Raw genomic sequence first — 21,505 nt, 5'->3', positions numbered from 1 at the left:
CCGAGCCCCGGGGGGGACCCCGAGGCCCCGGCGCGGCCCCCCCCCGGGCCCGGCCCCACGGCCCCTCCTGGCAGGCGGAGCCGCCGCTCGCCCGGCCCCGGCCGTCGCCAAGGAGCCGCCGGCGCCGGGAGCCGGTCTGGGGGCACGGGGAGCCCGGGGTTTGTACCAAACCGGCCGGGATTTCACCCGAATTGCCGCTGTTACGGCTGCCCGGGGCTGTGGTCGCTGTCAGGCTGCTCCCGGGGGCTGCCTGCCGCCCCGTGGGGATGGGGCGATGGCCCCGCCGCTGGAGGTGCAGCGGGGGGTGAACACACTGCGGTGTCGGAGCAGCCTCGGGTATGGGTTGTTTAGAAAAAAAAATACGGTAGAAAATGTTTTTGGTTTCTTTTAAGCAGTGCGTTTAGAGGGAAGGGAGGGCAGGAGATTTGCCAACGCAGGATTCGGTCTTTTGAGGTGTAAGCGTTGGGTGAACCCCTTGCTGCGGGGTCCCTGAGTGCGGCACGGTGCTGTGAAGAGCTCGGTGATCGACCGAGTTCACAATAAATGCGTAGGAAAGCCTGCCGAGGAATAAAACCTGCCGTGCACATCCTGCCAAAGAACTACTGCTCGTTCATTCAGCAGTCAGGAAAATCTGCTCGTTCCCGCAGCAGGCAGGACGCGGGGAGGCACCGCACAGCTCCCGCTGCCCTTGTAGCCCCCGCGGCCTCTGCTCCCATCCCGCCTGTGTCGAGCTGAAGTCAGGGTGGGAAGGGGCCCAGCCCTGGAGAGCCGACCCCAGGTGAGCTCTGAGATTTTTATTTTGTGGGAGAAACAAATTCCAGTGTTCTTCTCTTGTCACAGAAAAATCACATTTGTTCCTAACGTAATGTAACACTCTGGAAACTCAGTCTGACCAGAAGAAAATGATTGAGTTAACACTGCCCCTGAGCTGTGAGATTCATTGTTCTTTGCATCTTTTGATGCAAACTCACAGATAGAACAGGCAGAGATTAACTGGGTATTACTAATTGCTAATCTCAAAGGCTGCCGGGATAAAATTAGAAAGGGAATGTATTGTAAAAAAAAAACCAACAACCCCTCTTGCTTAGTGCTTCTAGTATTTGGTTCTCAAGATTTTGTGGGAGAGACTTGAAGCATGTATTTTCTTCACTAGATCAAGTAGGAAGGGTGTTTTTTTCTCATATTTTATTAGCAAAATACTACTTGTCCAGAAGATGGGAGTGTTAGCGTACACCTAGAGCAGACTAAATCCCATTAATACGTCTTGATCTAAGAAGAATCCAGTTACTGTACATGGTAATTCACTGTCATTGGAACAGGTTTGTTGGTGACTGCCCTTCATCTGTGACCGTAGCCAGTGTCTTTAATCAGTGGGGGTTGTGTCACACCCAAGCCACACAATTTCCCAGAACATGACCCTTGAGGATAAGTTGTGTAGACTGGGATCTCCCAGGAATATGGAAGTCCTGGTAATGGAGTAAGAGGAGGAGTAAGGCACAAGAAGAAGTACAGGCAGCAGCTCCGTCTCTATTGTGGCCTCACCATGCTTGGGTATTCGTAAAGCTCAGCTGAAAAGCCCCAGTAACCACATCTCGGCAGCTGGCCCTACACTAAGCAAAAGGTTGGACTGGGGAGCTCCAGACATCCCTTACACTGAGATTTTTTTTCTCTTATTCTAAACAAAGTTAAGATGTAGATACCATGTTGCCTGCACTTTGTCCTGTGTATGCAAGAAGCAAAAATCTCTCTGTATTCCTGGTAATGCTGTGTCTCCTCACCCTCAGGTCACGTCCTAGCAGCAAGCACCTCAGATGATGCAGTGATGCTCAGTGCTGCTGGCCGTAGTTGAAGCCGTGCTTTTCAGTAGTGGGATGGGGAAACTGCAGAGTAAAATCAGCTTCCACTCCACCAAGTACAGGTAAAGCAACGTCAGATGATCATGTGTTAATAAACCATGTATATGAATGGAGAATATAGCAAGCATGTGGTTCAATAGCTTCATTATTGGATTTATGAATTAGAATTTATTTTTGACCCTTGCTTCTAAATTCTGCCTAGCTTATTTGGCGGACTAAAATCCAAAATACAGCTCACAGGAGTGGCTGAATATGTAAATGTGACCAGTGGTTATGCTCTGTGATTGCTAAGGCAGTGCTCTCTCTGAAGGCTAAAAGGTCTAGGAGTGGCTGTTTAGCCCAAATATTCAAAATGCTTCATCATCTCTTCACACTGCCATCAGTTTTCATCGGTAAGGTGCAATAATTAAGTATCTGGCAGCAAAAGTGATGATCTTTGCCTGGAGGATCAGCTGAGAGCACAGGTTGGTGGGGGACTAGAAGCACCTGGCAAGGCTGGTTTCAAAGAGCCAAAGTGCTGGGCCTGCCAGGACAGCAGCAAAGCCTGAAAGGCATTCATGGAAGTGGAGACTGGAAAAAATGAAATGCGGTGTTCTTTTGTTCTTTGCACTGGCGTGGAGTGAGTAAACAGACAAATATTTAGCAACTCGAGGTATAGAATAGACATACTCCATCTCACCTAGTCCCGGAGACACATTTGTCTGTTGACAGCTTCCCTTCAGCTTTTTAAAGTCTGACGTTGTCATTCTGCAGTCCAGCCAGTGGCGCAATCTCCTAAACCTCAGTCCAAGTGGGTGACATCACCCTGACTTTGCCTTAAAATGCACGGCAGCTCCTGCCACTGTTCCTCTGCCTGTTGCAGGGCTGATGGCTCCGTGGAAAAGACAGGACCTGGCAGAGGTGTTCAGCACAACCCTGTGCACGCCGATGCAGTCACTTCTGTGGCTGCTCTCAAAGCAGACCTGTGTGTGTCAGGAGGAAAGGATAAGGTATGGTACTGGCCCACCACAGGGCACAAAATGCAGTCACAGGCAGGAAAATATATTGGCAGAGATGTTAGAAAAATAAGGGGATGTGGCTTAAATGTGAGTTTTACATGTTTCTGTGATTGCTACCAACTTCGTCAGTGATCTGTCCGAATTGAGAAGGAAAAGGTAAGCTTAGAATGCGGGCACACACTGAAGCACACTGGGTCAAATTTCATAACGTTCTCCAGAGGTCAGGTCATGTCAAATGCTTTCACCCAAGCTTAGAACCAATGAGCTGACCCTTCTCTGATGTTATCTGACAAAAGATAGGCTCCAAAGGCAGTTATATTGGCTGTAGGAGCTCAAAACCAAAAGTATCTGTTCACTCTTCAATCTTGGTCTGTGCACAGGTCTGAGTATAAAATAAACCAAGATAGTGCATGAGCCTTCTTTGTCCCATTTTGCTGCTGATGATTTCCTTCCCCTGGTTCTCTGCAGAGAGTGGCTGTTTGTAACTGGAGATCTGGAGCTGTGCTGAGGCGGTTCATTGGCCATGAGCATGAAGTCACCAAGGTGAGTGTCAGCTGAGTGTGGTTGGGGTCTTCTGCACCCGCCAGAAACTGGGAAAATAGGAATGATAGAGCACAGTTTGTCATCCACAGAGGGCTCACTTTGCTCTGTCGGAGTTACCTGGGTGTCAGAATGTGTTAGGCTTTTCCCAAGCTCCCAGCTGGTACTTTGCTGTCCAGGAAAGAAGCACTGGTTGCAGCCAGAGGAAACAGGGCACCAGGACACTTGGCTATTTGCTTATCTTCCCTTCAAGAGACTGCGTGACAAAAACTCAGGATTAATTACTACGTCAAGTATTTGATTCAGAGATGCTCTTTGCTTTTCTTCAGGTCTCATCCCACTAGACTTGTTATTCTACAAAACAGCTGTGCCCAGGAACAACGGGGCTTTAATTTTCCATCCAGCATCCTGATTACAAAACCAAATATGCTACTCTGAGAACAAACATGCAGGGGTGCATACGTGCTGTGCATGGCTTGGCTGGTGTGCCTCCCAGCTGGGAGTAGCCAGGTATTCCCTTGTGCTCTGGGAAGTTGAAGGGATGAAGGGGGCTGGTGGTGCTGCCCTAGGAAGAGCTCAGAATTCACATTTCATTCATCCCCCTGCTCAAAGTGACTGTGTACTGGGCTCATTTTGTTGTTTTTTGTGTTTTGTGTGTTTTTTTTTTTTTTTTTTTTTAAGGAAGCTTTTGCCATAAAAGTAATTGTTTCTGAAAACAGGATGGGGGGAAAGGCTTACTTTGCAGCATTACATTGATTCCAATGTCTTCTTTCAGAAGCTTCAGCACATGTGAGCTTCAAAGCTGGAATTCAAATTTAGCAGTGAGGTGCCTTTGTGTTGGGAATGTGCTTTTGCTTACTCCTGTGAGAATACATCCAAAATTGGAGCATTTTTTCGCCTTTAAGAACAACAATTTGTATATGGTGATAGCATGCCTCCTCCCTCCTACAGTTGGTATCTGTTCAGGTGCCCTTCCCACAGAGCAGAGCTGACGATCTGTTGGAGTCAGCCTTTCCTGGTAATTGCAGCTTCCCTTCAGGTGCCAGAACACAAGTCAGAAAATCAGTCTTCTGCATTTCCTTTTCTCCCTGTGCTCACCAGGAGGCTCCTTCATTGCCCAGCTCAAGTGGCTGTGGAGACTGGGAACCCCCTTTGCCACTCAGGGTGGAGGAGAATTGGTGTGAGACTGTTAACCCAGCAGATCTCACCATCCCTCACTGTTTGATTGTGGAAAGATGAAGAAGAAACCAAGAAAATGACAAATAAGCCTTTATTACCACCCTGCCTACTCACAAAGGCACTGCACAGAAATGCCTGGCTCAGCCTCCAGTTTCTTTCCTTACTGTAACAACCTGAAAAGGAAGCTGACCTGCCACAGCCAGCCACTGCCACAAGGGCTGTCTGCAGCCTGGGCTTGCTGTCCCCATGTCATCCCTGACCTCCTGCTGTGCAGGAGCTGGGGAGTTCAGTCAGCTTCTGCACTTGCTCTGGGGAAAGCCGGTTAATGGCTGTGTCGCCTGTAGCTGTGGTCACAGGGAAGGTGATCGGAAACCATCCGGGTTCGTTACAGAGCCAACAACCTGCACTGTTCCCCAGGACTTGCCCTTGTGCTGGAGAAGGTAGCAGGAGGAGAGGAGGCATTTAGCAGTCATGGCACAAGTGCCTCCAGACAGCGTGCAGCTGAGCTCCGTGATCTCTAACCAACCTCAGCACCAACCACTTCTTTTTAGGAGCATCTGTTGTCACTGTGCTGTAGGGGTCAGGAAAACAGACTGTCCTCAAGGGAGGACAGGGGAGGTTTGCTCCTCCATCAGCCGTGGATTTTCCTTGGTGATGCTCCTGTTGCTCAGGTTAACATCACTCTGTTTGTCTCTGTGGCTCCGCTGTACCTTTGGGGCCTAAGAATCCATTCTCATTGCTTCACTGCTTCTGTCCCCTCTGAAATTTTGGCTGACTTCCTGGGACAGTCCTGCACCCTTGTCTGCTTCTGGTGGGTCTGTCTGGGAGGTGAAGCCCACTCAGGTGCATGGGTTGTGTAGTGCCAGGTGGGGAGAGTGAGCACCTCAGGAGCTTTATCCCCTCACAAGTGGGAGAAGCTGGGGTCCATCACAAAAACAGTTCCCCTGCAACTCCTGGGAGTGAAATTTCCACTTGTGAACCCAAGAGCCAGTATTGTATTCAGTCTTTCTCATCTAAGACAGCCCAGCTGTGCTACACAAGCGATTGGCAGTGAGCTGGGATTTGGCATTCATCTTCCTGGGCTAAGAACGGGCGAGCATTTTTCCTGTTAAGTGTCACAGGCAAGTACCAAGACATTCTCCAGCCCATGTATCCAGTTCAGGGCATCCCTGGGGACAAAGGGGGATGTTGAGGGCTTTTCTTTTCACACCTCTTATTAAATCCTGGTGTGTCCTGACTACTGTCTGTGCAGAAAGTGCAAGTAGTGATAGCTCTACAGAGGTCTGTTGGTGTTCGTGAAGGTGCCAGTTCAGGGTGGGAATGGAGATAATGAATCAAGTTAATGAGGTAACCTCTCCTTGCAAAATTCCTTTTGAAGGGGAGGGGGATGCAAAACACCCTGGAAACCTTCTCTGAGCCTGGGGTCCAGGGCAAGAGAGATGCAGCCTTTCAGTGTCATTACTGCTCTTGGCCCAGAACTAAAGATGAAAAATAGCCAAGTGCTGTTGACGTTCTTCTTGTACCAGAAATCTAAAGCAAGGTCCATCATGGGGTAAAATCCTCATTCCTTTGCTGCATGTTGTTGGGAGCCACAGTTGCTGCCTGCCCTCTCCAGGCTGGGGCTCACAGCAAGGCAAGGCAGAGCCCCAGGCCCCACTGCACTGGGCTTTGCCCATGGCCAGGGTTTAGCAGAGCAGGAGCAAGCAGGAGTCACAGGTCCTCCATGTGAGCACTGAGCAATCCAGCGTTTGCAAAACAGCATGAAGGTGAGGCTCCTCCCTATCACATCTCTGCATGTCTCAGACTTTGACATGACTGAGCAGCATTGTGCTTTCCCTGCACACGGCTGGGCTGGGCAGGAGGCTGACCTACTTCTCCCATCTGGTCCTTGGCAGGTCACCTGTGCCCTCGACTCAAATAGAATCTTCAGTGCATCCCGGGACAAGACAGTAATGATGTGGGAGCTTCACAGGACTTCAGGGCCAAGCCAGCACTTCCCAGGACATGACCTGGTTGTTACTGGACTGGCTGTGAGCCCAGGTGAGGACCAGCACACTCCTGTTCCCCAAACAATGATTTCTTCACAGTTTATCTTGACAATTTTTGTATGTTAACGTGTGGTTGCAGATGCCACTCAGCTGTGCACAGGCTCGCGAGACAACACTGTCTGCAAGTGGGACATAGAGACCGGAGGGTGCCTGGGCAGAGCTGCTGTCTCCAGGAACCTGGTAGGAGCCGCTGGTTGCTCGCATCCTGTAATGGCAACGCGCTGCCTACTCGGGTACTTCATGAGTAAAGCCACGTAGAGTGAATTTGCCTTGAGCTTGGCACTGCAATAAGCCCTTGAGGCACCGCCTAAAGGCACAGATTGCCTTTATGTTTGGGGAGATCAAAGCCTGGGGGTAGTTACACTTTCCTCCAGGAAACAGCGCCTCTCATAGCACAAAGATACCACGAGACGTGTGGTGATTTATTAATTCCCTCTTGTACCAGCTAGGCAGTGGAGTTGTATCTTCTGGTGCCTGTGGTGCCCTTATTCCCATGGCACTGTGCCCCGCTGAGCTGCTGGTGCCTCTCTGCCTGCTAATAAAGCCCAGCCACCTCTCTGGGATCAGACCAGCACTGGTCCCAACAGCACTGGTGGGAAACAGAAAAACCTTCATCCGTCATTTCCTGCTCACTACCCAGCAGGAGAGCGAGGACGGGGGAGCTTTGTGGTTGTGTACCTACAGGCAGATGTCAGCCTGGGCTGCACGCAGAGGTGGGCAGCGTGTTGCTCTTCCCTTCCCCTCCACAGGTAACACATCTGTGCTGGGTTCCTGGGGAGCCCTACGTCATCCAGACGTCAGAGGATAAAACTGTCAAGTAAGTGTTACAGGTGGCCACGGAGAAGGGAGTTACAACCTGGGGTACATGGCAATGGATTATGGAAAATGTCGGTACACAAGGGGTTGGTTGGTTGCTTTTCATAAAGTCCTGGTGTAGCCAGAAGCCACCTTCCAGCTCACCTGGGTCTTGGAGGGTGGTCTCTTGCCAGGGAAGGACAGCATGGGGACACCCGAGGCAGTAAGCAGCACTGGGCTTCAACTATGTGTAAAAAGAAAAATGGTTCGGAGCTCCACAGAGCTGCTCTGGCTAAATACTGATTTAGGACTCAGGGCGTGGGACAGACAAATGCAAGTATGCAGTGACAGCATTGAGAGGAAGGAGGGAGACTGTCCCATGATGGAAGAGATCGAAGGCAAAGTGAGGGCACAGTGGGGGCACCGAGGGAAGCCCTTCGTGGCAGTGATGCCCCGTCCTCCTTCCCCCCTCTCGTTGCTTCCAGGATGTGGGACAGCCGGGAGCTGCGGGTGGCACACACGTTTCCAGGCAAGCAGCACATCCAGACGTGCTGCGACGTGAGCCAGGACGGGCGCTATGTCCTCAGCAGCAGCAGCGGCTTCGCTGGGGAGGGCTGCGAAGCAACCGTGAGTTGGCTGGGCAGCAAGTCCTGCTTTCTTCTGATTTCTCTCTAACCTCCACCGCACACAGCAGAGGGCAGCAGATCAGTGCTCCAAGGGTCTGCCTGCAGCAGAGCACAGATCCCACTGCTTTGGCCTTACTCTGATGTCACCAGTAAGGCTTGAGCTTAGTTCCTTCCTGCCTGTCTCTTTGGTGAGTCTGCTGCAGTAAGAGGTCTTTTTCCTCATTAAAGCACCGTGATTTTGTTTCAGTTTGCAGGGACGTGTTTGAATGGTAACAAATGGTGAAAATCCTTTGGGGTCTGAAGTGCTCTAGGACTCTGAGCATAAGCGGGGGCTAGAGGCGATGTTGCACTGCTGGAGGTAGATGTTGCACTCAGGATTGGCAAGGAGCTCTTTAGCCTCCTCCCTTTCTTCATAGAACAGCTCCATGTTAGCAAGTGACACTAACGGAGCCTGAGCTCTAAGCACTGCCTGTTGCCTTGCAGCTGTGGGACCTGCGGCAGACGAGGAGCCGAGTACGTGAGTACAAAGGGCATTTCCAGACCACAACCTCCTGTGTCTTCCTTCCACGGGGCCCTGCTCTCGCCCCCAGCATTGCCACATCCTCGTACGACAGCAAAGTGAAGGTCTGGGACCAAGACACTGCAGGTAAGGGAGGGTGCTGCCCACTGACTGTGCTACCCTGGGAAAGCAAAACTGCTTCCTTGGTTTCTGTCTCCCTGGGGTGATGAGAACACACCTGTGTGTGCCTGTAACCTCTGAATTTTAATCAAATGCAGCCACGGGGCAGGGTGGAGATAAGCAGCAGAGCAACTGGTGTTGTGCCAGGGGCTTCTGCCTGCCCTCCAGCACAGGAGGGCGTTTGCGTGCATGAGGTTGGAGGTGGTGGGTGTCCTTTAACTAAAAGGAAGCAATGACAAGCTGGTTTTGAAAGGTGTCCAAGTTCAGCAATGAAATGCAAATGATAAAAATGAAAAAGGGCAGTGGAACTCCAGGGCTTCCCTCAGATACAGGTGGAAAGCTGCAAAGCACAGACTGTGATCACCCTCTGAGTGGGAACTGCAGGCATTTCAGGGTTAGCCTGCTTGCTGGAGGATTTGGTGAGGGCTAAGTCCTCACGTGAGCTGGACACAAAGGCTGATTACCTGCCAAGCCCCGACACAGCAGCGGGTTTGTTATCTAATGCCTTGCGCAGAGGGCAGAGACAGTTCCTTCTGGGAAGCTGTTTGGGTTCACAGACATGCTGTGTGCTGGGTCCAGCAAAAATCATTAGCATTAGACACTCACTGTACTAAGAACCTCTTCACACACAATTATTTTAAATAGAATAAAAGTAGAAACCTGATGTTGTCCCACAGTAAAACTCTCACCTTCTCTTTTCACTCACCTCACTTTTTACCCTGGTGCCTGTGCACGCTGAGACAGCCTTGGGGTCGGCAGCAGCTCTGCACGTTGACTCTTTTGACCTTCAGCTGTCAGCTCTAGTTCAGGTGCTGTCTGGCAGGCGTACGTCGCTGTGAAGGGCAGCTGCCTGTATGTCCTTGTCACACGGCTCTGCGACCAGCTCAGCGTGGGGCTGGTGCCTGCATAAATACATCAGGATTTCTTATTACAGACACAAACAGAAAGGCTGATGTGGCTCTGAACACTCTAAATCTTACTTTTGTTTCTCTTTCAGAGGTTTATCAAAACTGTGTGAGGGGTTTATTAAAACCCTTGGAAAGAATTTTTCTTGATCATAAACTATTTGGGAGAAAAAGGCATGTAGTAATGCCTCCACGTGAGCCCTGCAGCTCTGTCTGTCTGTCTGTTTTGGTTTTCTCTCCAGCGGAGGTGCCTGGCCTCAGCCTGGATCCCTGTTCTGGCCTGCAGGGACCCCAGGGGGGCTCACCCAGCACAATGGGGGGCGGAGGGGGCAGCACAGCCCTGCGCATGGCTCACCTCCCTTGCAGCAGACCGAGGGGTGAGCAGATGGGCAGCTGGACACACAGGGGCAGAGCCAGGATGTGGGAGCTCAGGGTGGTCGTCCCTTACCTTGGAAAACCACACATCCTGAATGATTTCTCTCTTGCCTTCCCAGCCTGCCTGGCCACTGCGTGCCTCGAGGGAGCAGGACCACTGGCCTCACTGGCCGTCTGCGACAGCTCCACGCTGCTCTGCGCCACTTTTAACTCAGGGATCCACTTACTGCGGATGAGAAACGGTGCCGACCTGGAGCTGGAGGAGCTGGCAGTATTCTGACCATAAGAACCTTTCCAGCAGAGACTGCCCCGCAGGCAGGCAGTTCCCTGTCAGCTGCCCCTGACTGCAGGCACAAGACAACGCCGCACCTGCAGAGCGGTGACACAGCTCAGGGGCAGCAGAGGGGCTGTACTGCTTATAGCTTGTAGGTGGTGGGAAGCAATTATAGAGCTGTCTAGAAGAAAAGCCAAATCATAGCTGCATTCAGGCCAAGTTCTCACTCCTGTAAGAGCACTGTTTGATTTGCAAAACCTCCATGCAGACATGAAGGGGGCTAGCAGAAGAGGACCAAGGAGCTATGAGAAAGCATGTACATCCCTGCGGTGGTTCTCAGGTCTCATCACATCACTGCTGCCCTACAGCAGGAAAGCTGGTTTTAGTGGGAGGAAAAAGAGCAACCACCTTAGACTTTATCAGACAGTGTGAGAAGAAATCAGGGATCTCCGTCTCCTTCCCTGGACAAGATTTAAATCAGCATCGCTGTTCTGTTTCCCTGAGCCAGCTCATGGCAGTGCCTCCAGAGGGCTCCAGGAGCTGAATAATCGGCGTATTTACATTGCTGTGAGGCAGCAGGCTCTCAGGACACATCTGGCTCCCATTTGTGGAGCAGATGGTTCACATCTGGCCAGGTTGGTCTCTGGCTAAGCCAACAGGCAGCACTGCAGGGTGCCAGGGCATCAAGCAGGGAAGGTGTCGTCCTTCTCCTTGCTCCAGCTCATTGTCCTGTTTAGCGGAGCCAAACACCATGTGACAGAAATCTTGCACTGGCACTTATACCCCTGGGACAATGTGTGTGTGTAAATGCAGAATGTTCATGGGTGTCCAAAATTTCATCTAAAGCCAGCTAGAACCATGCTGCTGCCTCCAGGGGGAGCAGGCTGGCTAAGTGCTGGGCAAGGGCTGCCCCATGAATGGCAACCCGATGAGGTACGCCCTTGGGGAGCTTGTCCTTAAGGACAGGGAGATCCCTGGCTCTGCAGCTGGAAGCTTGTGCTTCTGAGCTCGGGCAGTCCCTTTAGCAGACCCTTCAAGAGGTACTTGGGCACACATAGCTGGGTATCTAGGCTTACACAAGAGGAGATTTCAATTAAATATTTTTCTGTGCTATTTCCTGGCCTCCAGCCTGTTAACATGTTTCCTGGGAGCAAACGAGAGCATCCAGCACGTAGCAGGTGCCACCATATTGCTAGGAGGAGGAGCAGGCACACAGCTCTGCTGGAAAAGTAACCCATGAGTAGTTTGATGTTGAAACAGCATGGTCCCACGTACACTGCACACGTTGAAAACAATGCTGTGTCTGCTTTCCTAGGTAATACGGACAGCTCCAGCTGACAAGAGGGGAGATGAATGTCTTCTCTTTTCCCTTGAAGCTTTTTTCCATTTCTTAGTCAGGCACAGAGGTCAGGGTGCACATACAAATTATGTTTTGATTTTCCAGACCACATTTGCAAAACTTCAGTTTAAGGAACAAACAACAAATAGGACGTTTCTTCACAGTGTAAGTTAGAACAAGAAAATCCTGCACTGAAGTAGCCTTTGTATCACACGTAGTGAGACACAGAAAAAACTTCAGCAGGAGATAACATCCATGGATTTGAAAGACCCAATTTGTGAGACAGCTCAAGGAGCTAGGACATGAGATAGCCTGAGATGGTACATGGAAAATAAAAACCCTTGGCCTTTAACATCTACTGCAAGTAGATGCAGGCCTCTATGTTCAAACTAACTTGCAGAGATAGAAGAACGTTTTTCCTCCAACAACTGACAACTCTTTATTTTTTGAATGCAAACGAGCTTTGAAGCCACAGACTCCTATCAAAGCAGCCTGGAAAACAGAAGGTAAGAACGGTGTTGAGGCTGTACAGCACACCATCCATGAAGTGCTGTGTGGCTACCTACAGATGTGTAAAACAAACTGGAGAAAACTTGTGAGCCTAGCTTGGAAGGGAGGTATAGAAACAGTGTCTGCAGCATAAAACGAGTCCTAAGAAGTAGAACATCATCCAAGCTTTGACTCCAACCAAGCCCTGACAAACAGATGCTTCAAAACCACCTCAACCAGGAAGCAGAGACACAGCCAGTGATTACAGCCACTGTAATGCATGTTACAAAAGCCATTTTTTTAATTTAATATAAAAAAGACAAGTCTTAGTTCAAAGCCATTAACATCTCTGTCCCAGCTGACCATGAGCACCTGAGCTACTCTGCTGTCCACAACTTGAAGGTTCTGTCATAGGAGCACGTCGCTATCAGCTGACCATCAAGGGAGATATCCAGTCCCATCACCTTTCCCTCATGACCCGCCAGTGTCTTCAAAGGGGACCAGCCAGGGTGAGTCCAGATCTTCGCCGTGTTATCGTAAGCGCCAGTCAGCAGGAAGTTGCCATGATTGGCTGCAGTTAAGGATGAGAAAAAGGGAGAAGTGAGATTTGCAAAGAAAACCGTGACAGATCATCTACCATTAACCAGTACAGATCCTCCTGATCTGAGGATGTGGTTTGGAATTGCCCCATCCCCTGCCACCTTAGCCCAGGAACGGTAGGGATGAGGAACAGACAGGAGGTACTCACGTTCAAATTTCACCCCAGTCACCAGGTTCTGATGGGCAGGAATGGTGTAGATGCACTTCCTCTGGCGGAGGTCCCACACCTTGCAAGTATTGTCACCACTGCCAGTTGCGACATGGTATCTGCCAAGGGACCAAGTAGGAATGTGTTGAAAGCTCAGCCTTGTGCTCAGAGCTCCCATGTAAGCCATGCAAACTCCTTTCTTACCCATTTGGGGAGAAATTCAGTCCATAGATCTCCTTCAAGTGGCCTTCCAGAAACATGATACAGCGTCCCGTGCGCAAGTCCCACACCCGGCCAAAAGCATCCAGTCCACTGAAAAGAGAGAACCCAACAAACATCACCCCTCAGATTCAGCAACTGCCAGAACACACTCAGCCTCACCCACACTGGGACATTCGGCATCAGTCAGCACCAAAACCTCGATAGTGCTTCACATACAGTCTTGATGCAAAGCAAACTCACCCGGTCCCAGCAAGAGACCCATCCGTGTGAAAGGCAATGTCATAGACCCCTTTGCTGTGCCCCTCCTGATGGAGAATCTCTTCCTGAGCTTCCAAGTCCCACAAGCGCCACGAGTGATCATAGCTACAAAAACAAAGCATTTGTCCAACTAAATGTATTTTTCCATATTCCCGATCTGAGCAGATAATCCTGTTTGACCTGGGCACACGCATAACAGCTGTCAGCACATTCACACTGGCTGGTTCAAAACCGTTTCTTGTGCATAGGAAAGCATGTCAGGAGTGAGACTGTCCACAGCAAAACCTCAGAAATCCTCAGCACACCCCTGGGAGAGCAGGGAGCTTCCCTAGGTCCACATAAATGTCCACATAAAACTCCAAAGGGATCACACAATGGGCGATGCTGATCCATTTGCAGGTTAGGAGATGCAGTGTACAAAAACCACACTCCCTGTTCAGATGCTGTTCTTTTCTGAGTTGATAGAGTGGAGCCCAGATGGCCTCAGAAAGCCACACAAAAAGAGGAAAAAAACAGTAACTGCCACAGGATGATTACTACGAGAACAGAGACTGTTTGGTTAACTTTGTAAAGCCTTTAAAACTGTATTTGAAGGAAGAGAGAATAGAACAGAACAGCATCGCTTACAAGGATCCTGACTGCCAGAATGCAGGTATCTCACTGAAATCCCCCTAGCAGTACAATCCATTTCTGCTTCTGGAATTAGATTTTCAGATAACCTGTGCACCATTCAGCTTCAGGACAGCACACTCTCCCTCTCCCTCAGCAGTGTTCATGTCTGCCTGCCACCACTGTCCCACTCACCACATCTCCCATCCCACACTCACGAGTCAGCAGCAGCCAGTGGGCTGCTTCTCTGGCAGCTGGAAGTCTCCAAGGAGAACAACAGGATACCTCACTAACTTTATGGATGCTTTATTTCCAACTGGAGACCAACTGGGTCTCATGTGAGAAAGGAGGTCTTTCAAGAATCACACTGACAGCAAATAGTAATATCTTAAAGTGAAAAAAAAAAAAATAAATAAAAACAAATCTCCATACCAAGTAGTACCCAGGAACCTCCCAGAGGGGTGCCACATCACACGTGCCACTCTCATGCTGTGACCTTCAATATCTGCCACTGGCTCATCACTGGAAAAGAGAAACAGAAGTCATCAGACACTGGTCAGGGTGGCTGGCTCTAGCCAGGCCTTTGTAGCTATGATCTCAAGAAAGCTGGTTGTTAAGCACAGCCCAGAGAGGAAAGTCAAGAGTTTTGACTATAGTGACTCTAAATTCTGCCTTTTGTTCACACAGCTGAAGCTCTAAGTCTAACCCCTTTATACACACTCATATCCTCAGTTATAAGTTCTCCTGGGATAACTGGTTTCAAAAATTATCAAGGTCCTTGTTATTAGCAGTTTGAAAGCCTCAACAGCAGAAACTAAGCTCAGAGTGCACAGCAGGGCGCTTTACTGTGACTACACAGAACACATCCCATACCGCCTCATCCCAACCCTGCTATTCTGATGAAACCCAGGGCAGGCAGGAGAGAGCAAACATTTACTGTCCCAGAATTACGTGAGGCAGCTCAGCAGCCTTTAGCAGAAGATCTGAAGAGCATTAAGAGTGTCTTTCCAACAGACCAAATAGAGATGTGGTCACATGGCACTAACAAACAGCTGTTGCTTGGCACAAGCGTGCTTCTGCAATTCGAAACGGTGGCTTTCAGGTAAGGATAATGAAATAAGGACCTCAGAGCTGCCTGCCTCTTCCTGAGGCACTGCAGGGCTCCGCTTTTCAAACACAGCAGATGCCATGGCTCACAACACTTCTCAGGCTTGAGATAGATGCTGCACATTTTCTAGAACTATACCGTGCAATGACACAGAGCCAAAGGTTTTTCTTACAGGATGAACTTCTGTGCATGGTTATGTATTTGGCTAGTCACTCTCTGCATACTGGTGCTTTCCAATAACCCAGAAGTTCATGTAATATCAAAGAGGGGAAATTCCCTCCCAGATGAAAGGTTAGTATGAAAAACACTCCAGATCTTCCATCCATCACCCAAAGCAACTTGCTAATGCCCAACAGCCATTCTGACTTGATTCTTTCCAGACAATTTTCCCTCACCTTGATTCCCCTATCAGGGTGATCTCTTTTCCTGCCAAAGAAGATGGCATATACCAAGGCCAGGGATTGCACTGGTATAACTACAAGAAAAGGTTATATTTGCAGGAGAATGGTAAATGTCCACTGTTTAATAACTCAACCCCCAAAGCAACAATGCTGCAACTGTGCACGCCCAGTGTCATTCTAACCTTTCAAGGCTCCAGAGTTTGACAGAACCATCAGCTGCACACGAGGCCAGGTTAACGTCCTTCTTGTCTAGGGAGACAGTGGCTTTGGGGTGGAAGACTATTGCTCCTACATTGGTGTTATGTCCTTAAAAGAAAGGAAAATCAAAATTCATAATCTGCCACAGGATCTTGTTAGTCAGGTACCAGAGCATACTTCCACCATGTCCTCCCATTTTGGGTGAAGTCACACAGCTAAACTGCAATTCCAGTAGCACCCACTTAAAGAGTATCAGACACCAAGATCTGCAACCCTCAAAACGCAGTGAAAATTCAACATCTGAACGAAGAGATTTTATTTACTCAAACCTCTGTTCACTGTTCAAAGAACCTCACTCTTACTACATTGTCTGGCCAAGAATGCTAGTACTTGTCTCAAAATAATTCAGACCAGGTTTTTAAACAAGGTAAAACAAAAATATTATCCAGAAAGAGAAATAACAAACTGGTCTTTTCTCTAAGAGAAAGGTCAGGACTTCCTCTGGATTATCTGACACGTGTCCATGCTCTGCAAGCCTGAGTAATGATCTTGTTAGAATAAAATATGCCCAAAGAACACAACTTTTCGAGTTACAAAACAATTCAGGTATGGGAATTTGGCCCAGAAAGGAACAGAACTATGCAAAGAATTTCGATGAAAGTTGCTCTACCTCGCAAGGTGTGAACAAGGTTGCAGTCAGGCACAGACCAGAGCTTACAAAGTCCACTCCTGTTGAACACAAGAAATAGAAGTCAGTGTAGACAGGAATATCAAACAAATTTTCTAACACAGAGCTGCAAGAACACAATGAGAGGTTCTGCAGTGGGTAAAACACCAGCATGCTTTGGGACTAATGGACTCAGATTCAAATCCCTGCAAAGCTCTAAAGTGGAGTGAAGATGGAGCTCTGAGTAGGAAGAAAATCCATTTCTCAACTCTCACAATTTACAGACCTACAATAATATCCCTCTCCTTCACTCCTGCTGGGCTGCTTCATCCCCTAAAGTGCTTTAAAAACAAACAAACAAACAAACAAAAAACACAAAACAAAACAAAAAACACTTACCAACAGGCAGTAGCCAAGAATTTGGAATTAGGGCTGAAGTGGCAGTAGGACAGCGGGCGATCATCTCCAATCTGACTGCAGAAGTTATTCAAGGACTGCAACCAAATGCAAAGGAAACAATAAGTAAGTAAACTACAAATGACCTAGGGAAAGCCTTGGCCAAAAACCTGATGGGAAAGACAACAGACATATAAAGGAACAGACAGGGCGCTTTGGAAAGTCACTTCCAAAAGGAGGAGCTACCTCAGAGCCATTCCAAGCAGGAGGACCATGAAGCAAGCCTGACCGATGGAAGCTAACACTGCTGGGTGGCACAGCTTAGTGCTCACTGTACCACCACTTGCCACTGATAGCCCTGCAGGCCTGCTTTGTGACTACAGTTTTGACAGGGACCTCACTGCAGTTTGGGCCTCCTACATCTCAGCCAAGGAACATAACCAGAAAGAGTAGGGCAGGCAGTGTGGTGCTCACAGGGGAGAGGCAAATCCTCTGGCAGCTAATGCATGTGGGGATAAACAGGATTAGAGCAGCAACACACTGTGTGCTTGAACCATTCTGCTAAGTTAGGAATCTGACTTAACATGCTTGAAAAAAAAAGTCTCAGAATCATTCTAAAAGATGTTTTCCATTACTGTGTTACGGTTATTATTTTCCACTTTTTTATGGAATAGTGACCATGGCACAGGAAGAAAAAAACAAGCAGTCCCTTCCTGCCAGCTAAATTTGTGACAAACCCAGGAAGCAATCTCTCTCGCTTCACAGGCAAGTGACAAGGCAATGCAGGGACATCTGTTCATCCCTCTGCAACATGGGGGAATAACAAAAGCAGGTCTCTGAATCGCTGCAGGAACAGAGGTAGAACACGCATATCATCAGAAAAGAGTAAATGTGGAGATCTACAATGGAGACAGGCACAGCAAGCTACATGCATGTGGACAGCACCTCCAGGCAGCTGATCTTTCTCTGACCTCTTTAGAGATCAGCACAAAGTCTTAAAAATGGCAGCAGAGCAGATGCCAAACCTACTCGCAGGGATTTGTGCAGCTCCTGTCTCTGTGATGTCCTGGTTGCTTCTGGAATCTCTTTGAGTAGTCGTGCTTCTTCTAGCCGCTTCACTGCCCTGTGAAGACCAAAGATGGAGTAACAACTCCCTAAGTCTTCCCTGCCCTGCTGCTGGAAACTCTCACTTCCCCCATACTGGGCTAACAAAGTCAGTCACTATTAAGATTTAATCTCACTGGATTTGTCTACCAGTATCTGTTCCCCACTCTTTTGATCCCAAATTTCCTGCACTACCCACAGCAGGATTAGCAGTTAGATCTTACAAAAGGTTCTCTCTCTCCTTCATTCACATTGTTTTTCTTTACCTGGGAAGTGAGTAGTTAGCAAGCCACAGCCTTGCTGTTTTCAGACTGCGTGGTCCTTCATGGTACCAGGTTTGCTGATACTGTAAGACAAGGAACAAAGCCACAGAAAAAGCTACCATGATACTGCTCTTCCATTCAGTTGATGTGACTTCCACTTATATCAACCCCCCAAAACAGTAAGGCAAAAATGGACTCAGAAAAAAGAAAGGAGAAGCAGAAGACAGACAAGTCAAAGGCAGAAAGAGATGCAGTATAGCAGAAACAGTTTTTTCTTCCCAGTCCGAAGACAAATAATAACAGACTTGCTATACTACGTGACAGTCCAAACATCTAATCTCCTGATTCATGTGCTGTACACAACACAGTTTGGTCTGGAGTACAAGCCAGAGTTCACGTTCCCTATTCAGATAATACACTGCCAGTTTTGCTAGAATGGGTGACACAGAAGAAGGAGCAAGAAGGGATGATGTGAGAATCCACAGACCAACCAAACCCAAAAGCCTTGGACAGATTGGAGACCACCAGAATAAGGTATCAAAAAGGTTAACATACACATTTCCCTCAGCACTGAGAAAACATTACCTCTTCTTTGGATTTTTTTGACCTGTCGTCATCTTTTCTAGTCTTTTTTAATGCATCAGTGCCAACCACTGAAAGGATATTTCTTAATCTGAAAAGAAAGATATTATGTCACGTTCACTCAGCGAATTCTCATCTAATCCCACAGACACTCAGTAAGTGCCATCCTTTCCCTACAACTCTTGCCATGTAGGAATGTAACATCACTGACTGGCAGCACTCAGAGCATGCCGACTACACGGAAAACATGAGGAATTTGATAAACTGGGAACAGCTGAATGCTCCCAGTTTGCAACAGACAAGGGTGGGCACAGCACCTCTCCCTCCTTTCGGCAGGACCTTCTCCGAAGAGCGTGATGGGTTCCCCGAGTGCTCGCAAGCAGGCTTTCACTTCAGAGTCATCAGTGGACACGTTGATTTGCCGGGCTCTCTTCCTGCGCTCAAACTCAGCCAACACTTCTGCCTGCCGCTCGCTCATATGATCTTCCAGATCAAAAACCTCACCTAGACCAAAAACAACATCATCAGATTGAAAATAGCAGCCGGACAAGAGACCTCTCTTCAACAGGCAGACCCAAACAAAAAGACAGCCAAGGCTGAGGTCTCACCTTCACAACTCTAAATCATGCTCAAACTTGATCAGAGAGACTTCTGGCTACATCAAGTTTAAAAGCAAGGGGAAAAAAAAGCGTTTAAGCCTTCTCACCGCTACTTATGTTAATGTTGCCAGCCTCGATCGCAGCTTTCATCCCTTCTTTCCCCAGCAGACCCGATTCTCCCTTTGCCAGCCGCTCCCTCTCCTTCTCCTCCAAGCTGCCATAGAAGATGGGCGCTCTCTTGGCGGGCGGCGCATCGCTCTCCTCGGGGGGTTTGCTCTTTGTGGCCTGCAAGGGAAGGGCAGAGCTTTAGGGCCCCTTCAGGCCGAGCAGCAGGCGGGGGGCAGCGGGGACTGTGGGGGGACCCTGGCGCCGCGGCCCCTTTTTCCCCCCAGGACCCAGCCCCTGAGGCTCCGTCCCCGTCTCGGTCACTTCACCCGCGACGCTCCCCCTGCCCCGGTGCCGGCCGAGCCGTGGCAGCGCCGCGGTTACGGGGCTGGGGGCGCGGCCGGGACACGCGGGGAGCCCCGGCCCCCACCTCTGGCGGTGCCGGGGGCCGCGCCGGGGGCCGCGCTCCGCCTCTCGCCGCCGGTGCCCGCGCGGAGGCCATGGCGGCGGCGGCGCCTCACGGCGGCTTCCGGGCGGGGCGGGGCGGGCGGCGCGGGGCAGGCCGGGAGGGGCGGTGGCGGCGGCGGGGCGGGAGCGGCCGGGCGGGAGCGGGAGCGGCCATGCTGCGGCGGAAACCGACGCGCCTGGAGCTGAAGCTGGACGACATCGAGGAGTTCGAGGGCGTCCGGAAGGACCTGGAGGTGCGAGCGGGGCCGCGCCGGGACGGGCCCGGGTCCCTGATCCCTGACCCCGGCTCCGGGTCCCCGATCCCGCCCTGACGCGGCCCCCCCTCGCCCGGCAGGGCCGCAAGAAGCAGCGGGAGGAGGCGGAGGCGGCGGCCGGCGAGGAGGCGGCGGCGGCGGCCACGGCGCTGGCGCTGGGCACGGAGCACAAGAGCCGCGAGCAGCTCGTCAACGAGCGCATCGGCTACAAGCCACAGCCCAAGGCCGGCGGCCGCGCCGCGCACTTCGGCACCTTCGAGTTCTAGCGGCCGGCCCCGAGCCGGGGGGGCTGCCCGGGGCTCCCCTCAGCCCCCCCTCGGCTGCTTCGTGTGAAATAAATGCGGCTTTTTTTAATCAGTGGGCCAATAACTCGCGCAGGCTGGGCCGGTGGGAGCCGGTCCTGGGTGCCCGAAACCACTGTGAGCACGGGGCAGCGCCTGGCGCCTCGCGGCCTTTGAGTAAAAGCCCGGGGGGTCGCGAATCTGCCCCCTCCCAGGCAAAGCTGCTCTGTTTTTTCCTACAAAGGCCGGGGAGGCAGCCCCCGGTCTGTGAAACGCTGCTCTGCCCAAACTGCCCCGTGCCACGGCCAAACCCTCGGGAGGGCAGCATCCCGCATCTCCTGCTGGGATGGTGGCAGCACTAACTTAACACTTCTCGTGTAGGTGTGCCAGATTTCAGGCCAGGCGGGGGAAACGTACAGAGCCTAAAACTTTTCACACTGTTCCTCAGACTGGGAAGTCACAATCTGCGCTAGCAGGCCTAACACCACGTAGATTTACCAGGCATTACTCTGCCATTCAGGCGTCATTTGGTTGCAACGGGGAAGTAAAACCAACCCAGAGCCTCATTTCTCACGAGTGGATGAGAACAGTCAACAATAATACTGTGGGTGGGAGACTGCTGTTCCTTGCTGTATACAGACAGCTGCTATGCCCCAAGTAGGCTCATCTTTACAGCTCCCCAAAGTTCACATCCTTTGACTCCCTCTGCACCAGAAAGCAGATACAAGGGGCATCAATTCCCTCTTTCTAGCTCAGTTTTCCCTACACTCTGCTAAGTTTAACGGGACTGAAACAACTGGATTACGCTCACACCAGTAGCTTCCCACATTGCTGTTCTAGCAGCTTCAGGGCTTACTGATCATGGCAGGGGCAGGCTCAGGGGATGCTGCTCCTTACTCGGCTCCCCAGGTACAGTGAGATGGGCACTCATCCCCTGCTCCTCACTTGCACTGTCACAGCTGGCACAGAAGAGTCATGCCAGAGAAAAGGGGCTGGGGCAGTCCAGGGCACAGTTTTCTGGCGCTGGTAGAGCAGACACTTACTCTTGGAGATGCGTTCTGAATGTTTCAGTAAAGCTGCTGGCCTTCACCTCAGCTGCAGTCTCTGCATTGAAGATTGTTTCTAAAGCACACATCCAC

General features: G+C 50.3%; 3 protein-coding genes across 7 annotated transcripts; 2 read left to right on the top strand and 1 right to left on the bottom strand.

Annotated features, from left to right (window-relative positions):
* The first annotated feature begins 117 nt into the window (after positions 1 to 117).
* WDR31 (WD repeat domain 31) lies at positions 118 to 11,388 on the top strand. 5 transcript variants are annotated; one of them, XM_084494650.1, is made up of 11 exons: positions 119 to 336; positions 651 to 778; positions 1,785 to 1,918; positions 2,719 to 2,845; positions 3,323 to 3,397; positions 6,469 to 6,613; positions 6,701 to 6,801; positions 7,371 to 7,438; positions 7,902 to 8,043; positions 8,526 to 8,688; positions 10,121 to 11,388. In XM_084494650.1, the coding sequence occupies exons 3-11, from the start codon at positions 1,872 to 1,874 to the stop codon at positions 10,279 to 10,281; spliced, it is 1,029 nt and encodes a 342-aa protein (XP_084350776.1). In that variant the 5' UTR covers positions 119 to 336; positions 651 to 778; positions 1,785 to 1,871; the 3' UTR covers positions 10,282 to 11,388. The 5 variants fall into 5 exon arrangements, with proteins under 5 accessions (XP_084350777.1, XP_084350776.1, XP_084350775.1 ...); XM_084494649.1 differs by having other exon boundaries at positions 648 to 778; XM_084494647.1 differs by having other exon boundaries at positions 552 to 778.
* Positions 11,389 to 12,380: 992 nt separating this feature from the next.
* PRPF4 (pre-mRNA splicing tri-snRNP complex factor PRPF4) lies at positions 12,381 to 19,909 on the bottom strand. Its single transcript, XM_084494646.1, has 14 exons — positions 19,794 to 19,909; positions 19,366 to 19,543; positions 18,977 to 19,163; positions 18,663 to 18,750; positions 18,081 to 18,160; positions 17,740 to 17,833; positions 16,714 to 16,808; positions 16,318 to 16,376; positions 15,632 to 15,755; positions 14,373 to 14,462; positions 13,314 to 13,436; positions 13,056 to 13,163; positions 12,852 to 12,970; positions 12,381 to 12,674 (listed from the first exon to the last, which is right to left on the bottom strand). The coding sequence occupies exons 1-14, from the start codon at positions 19,863 to 19,865 to the stop codon at positions 12,481 to 12,483; spliced, it is 1,611 nt and encodes a 536-aa protein (XP_084350772.1). The 5' UTR covers positions 19,866 to 19,909; the 3' UTR covers positions 12,381 to 12,480.
* A 44-nt stretch (positions 19,910 to 19,953) lies between these two features.
* Positions 19,954 to 21,460, top strand: CDC26 (cell division cycle 26). The gene is made up of 2 exons (XM_084494645.1): positions 19,954 to 20,064; positions 20,166 to 21,460. Exons 1-2 carry the CDS (start codon positions 19,984 to 19,986, stop codon positions 20,349 to 20,351), a joined length of 267 nt encoding a protein of 88 aa, XP_084350771.1. The 5' UTR covers positions 19,954 to 19,983; the 3' UTR covers positions 20,352 to 21,460.
* The last annotated feature ends 45 nt before the right edge of the window (positions 21,461 to 21,505 follow it).

Source organism: Aythya ferina, assembly GCF_964211825.1.
Source record: "Aythya ferina genome assembly, chromosome: 20".
Lineage (NCBI taxonomy): Eukaryota > Metazoa > Chordata > Aves > Anseriformes > Anatidae > Aythya > Aythya ferina.
The sequence above is the reverse complement of the archived record's forward strand: the minus strand, read 5'-3'. Positions and strand labels throughout refer to the sequence as shown.

Excerpts from the sequence above, each read along its gene's own strand:
- CDC26 (XM_084494645.1), top strand. The coding sequence starts at position 19,984 with ATGCTGCGGCGGAAACCGACGCGCCTGGAGCTGAAGCTGGACGACATC. Across the intron at positions 20,065-20,165 it reads GCGTCCGGAAGGACCTGGAG|GGCCGCAAGAAGCAGCGGGA; the intron begins GTGCGAGCGGGG and ends CTCGCCCGGCAG.
- WDR31 (XM_084494651.1), top strand. The coding sequence starts at position 1,872 with ATGGGGAAACTGCAGAGTAAAATCAGCTTCCACTCCACCAAGTACAG. Across the intron at positions 1,919-2,718 it reads TTCCACTCCACCAAGTACAG|GGCTGATGGCTCCGTGGAAA; the intron begins GTAAAGCAACGT and ends TGCCTGTTGCAG. Across the intron at positions 2,846-3,322 it reads TGTCAGGAGGAAAGGATAAG|AGAGTGGCTGTTTGTAACTG; the intron begins GTATGGTACTGG and ends GGTTCTCTGCAG.
- PRPF4 (XM_084494646.1), bottom strand. The coding sequence starts at position 19,865 with ATGGCCTCCGCGCGGGCACCGGCGGCGAGAGGCGGAGCGCGGCCCCCG. Across the intron at positions 19,164-19,365 it reads CAACATTAACATAAGTAGCG|GTGAGGTTTTTGATCTGGAA; the intron begins GTGAGAAGGCTT and ends TTTTTGGTCTAG. Across the intron at positions 16,809-17,739 it reads AGCTGCACAAATCCCTGCGA|TCCTTGAATAACTTCTGCAG; the intron begins GTAGGTTTGGCA and ends ATTTGGTTGCAG.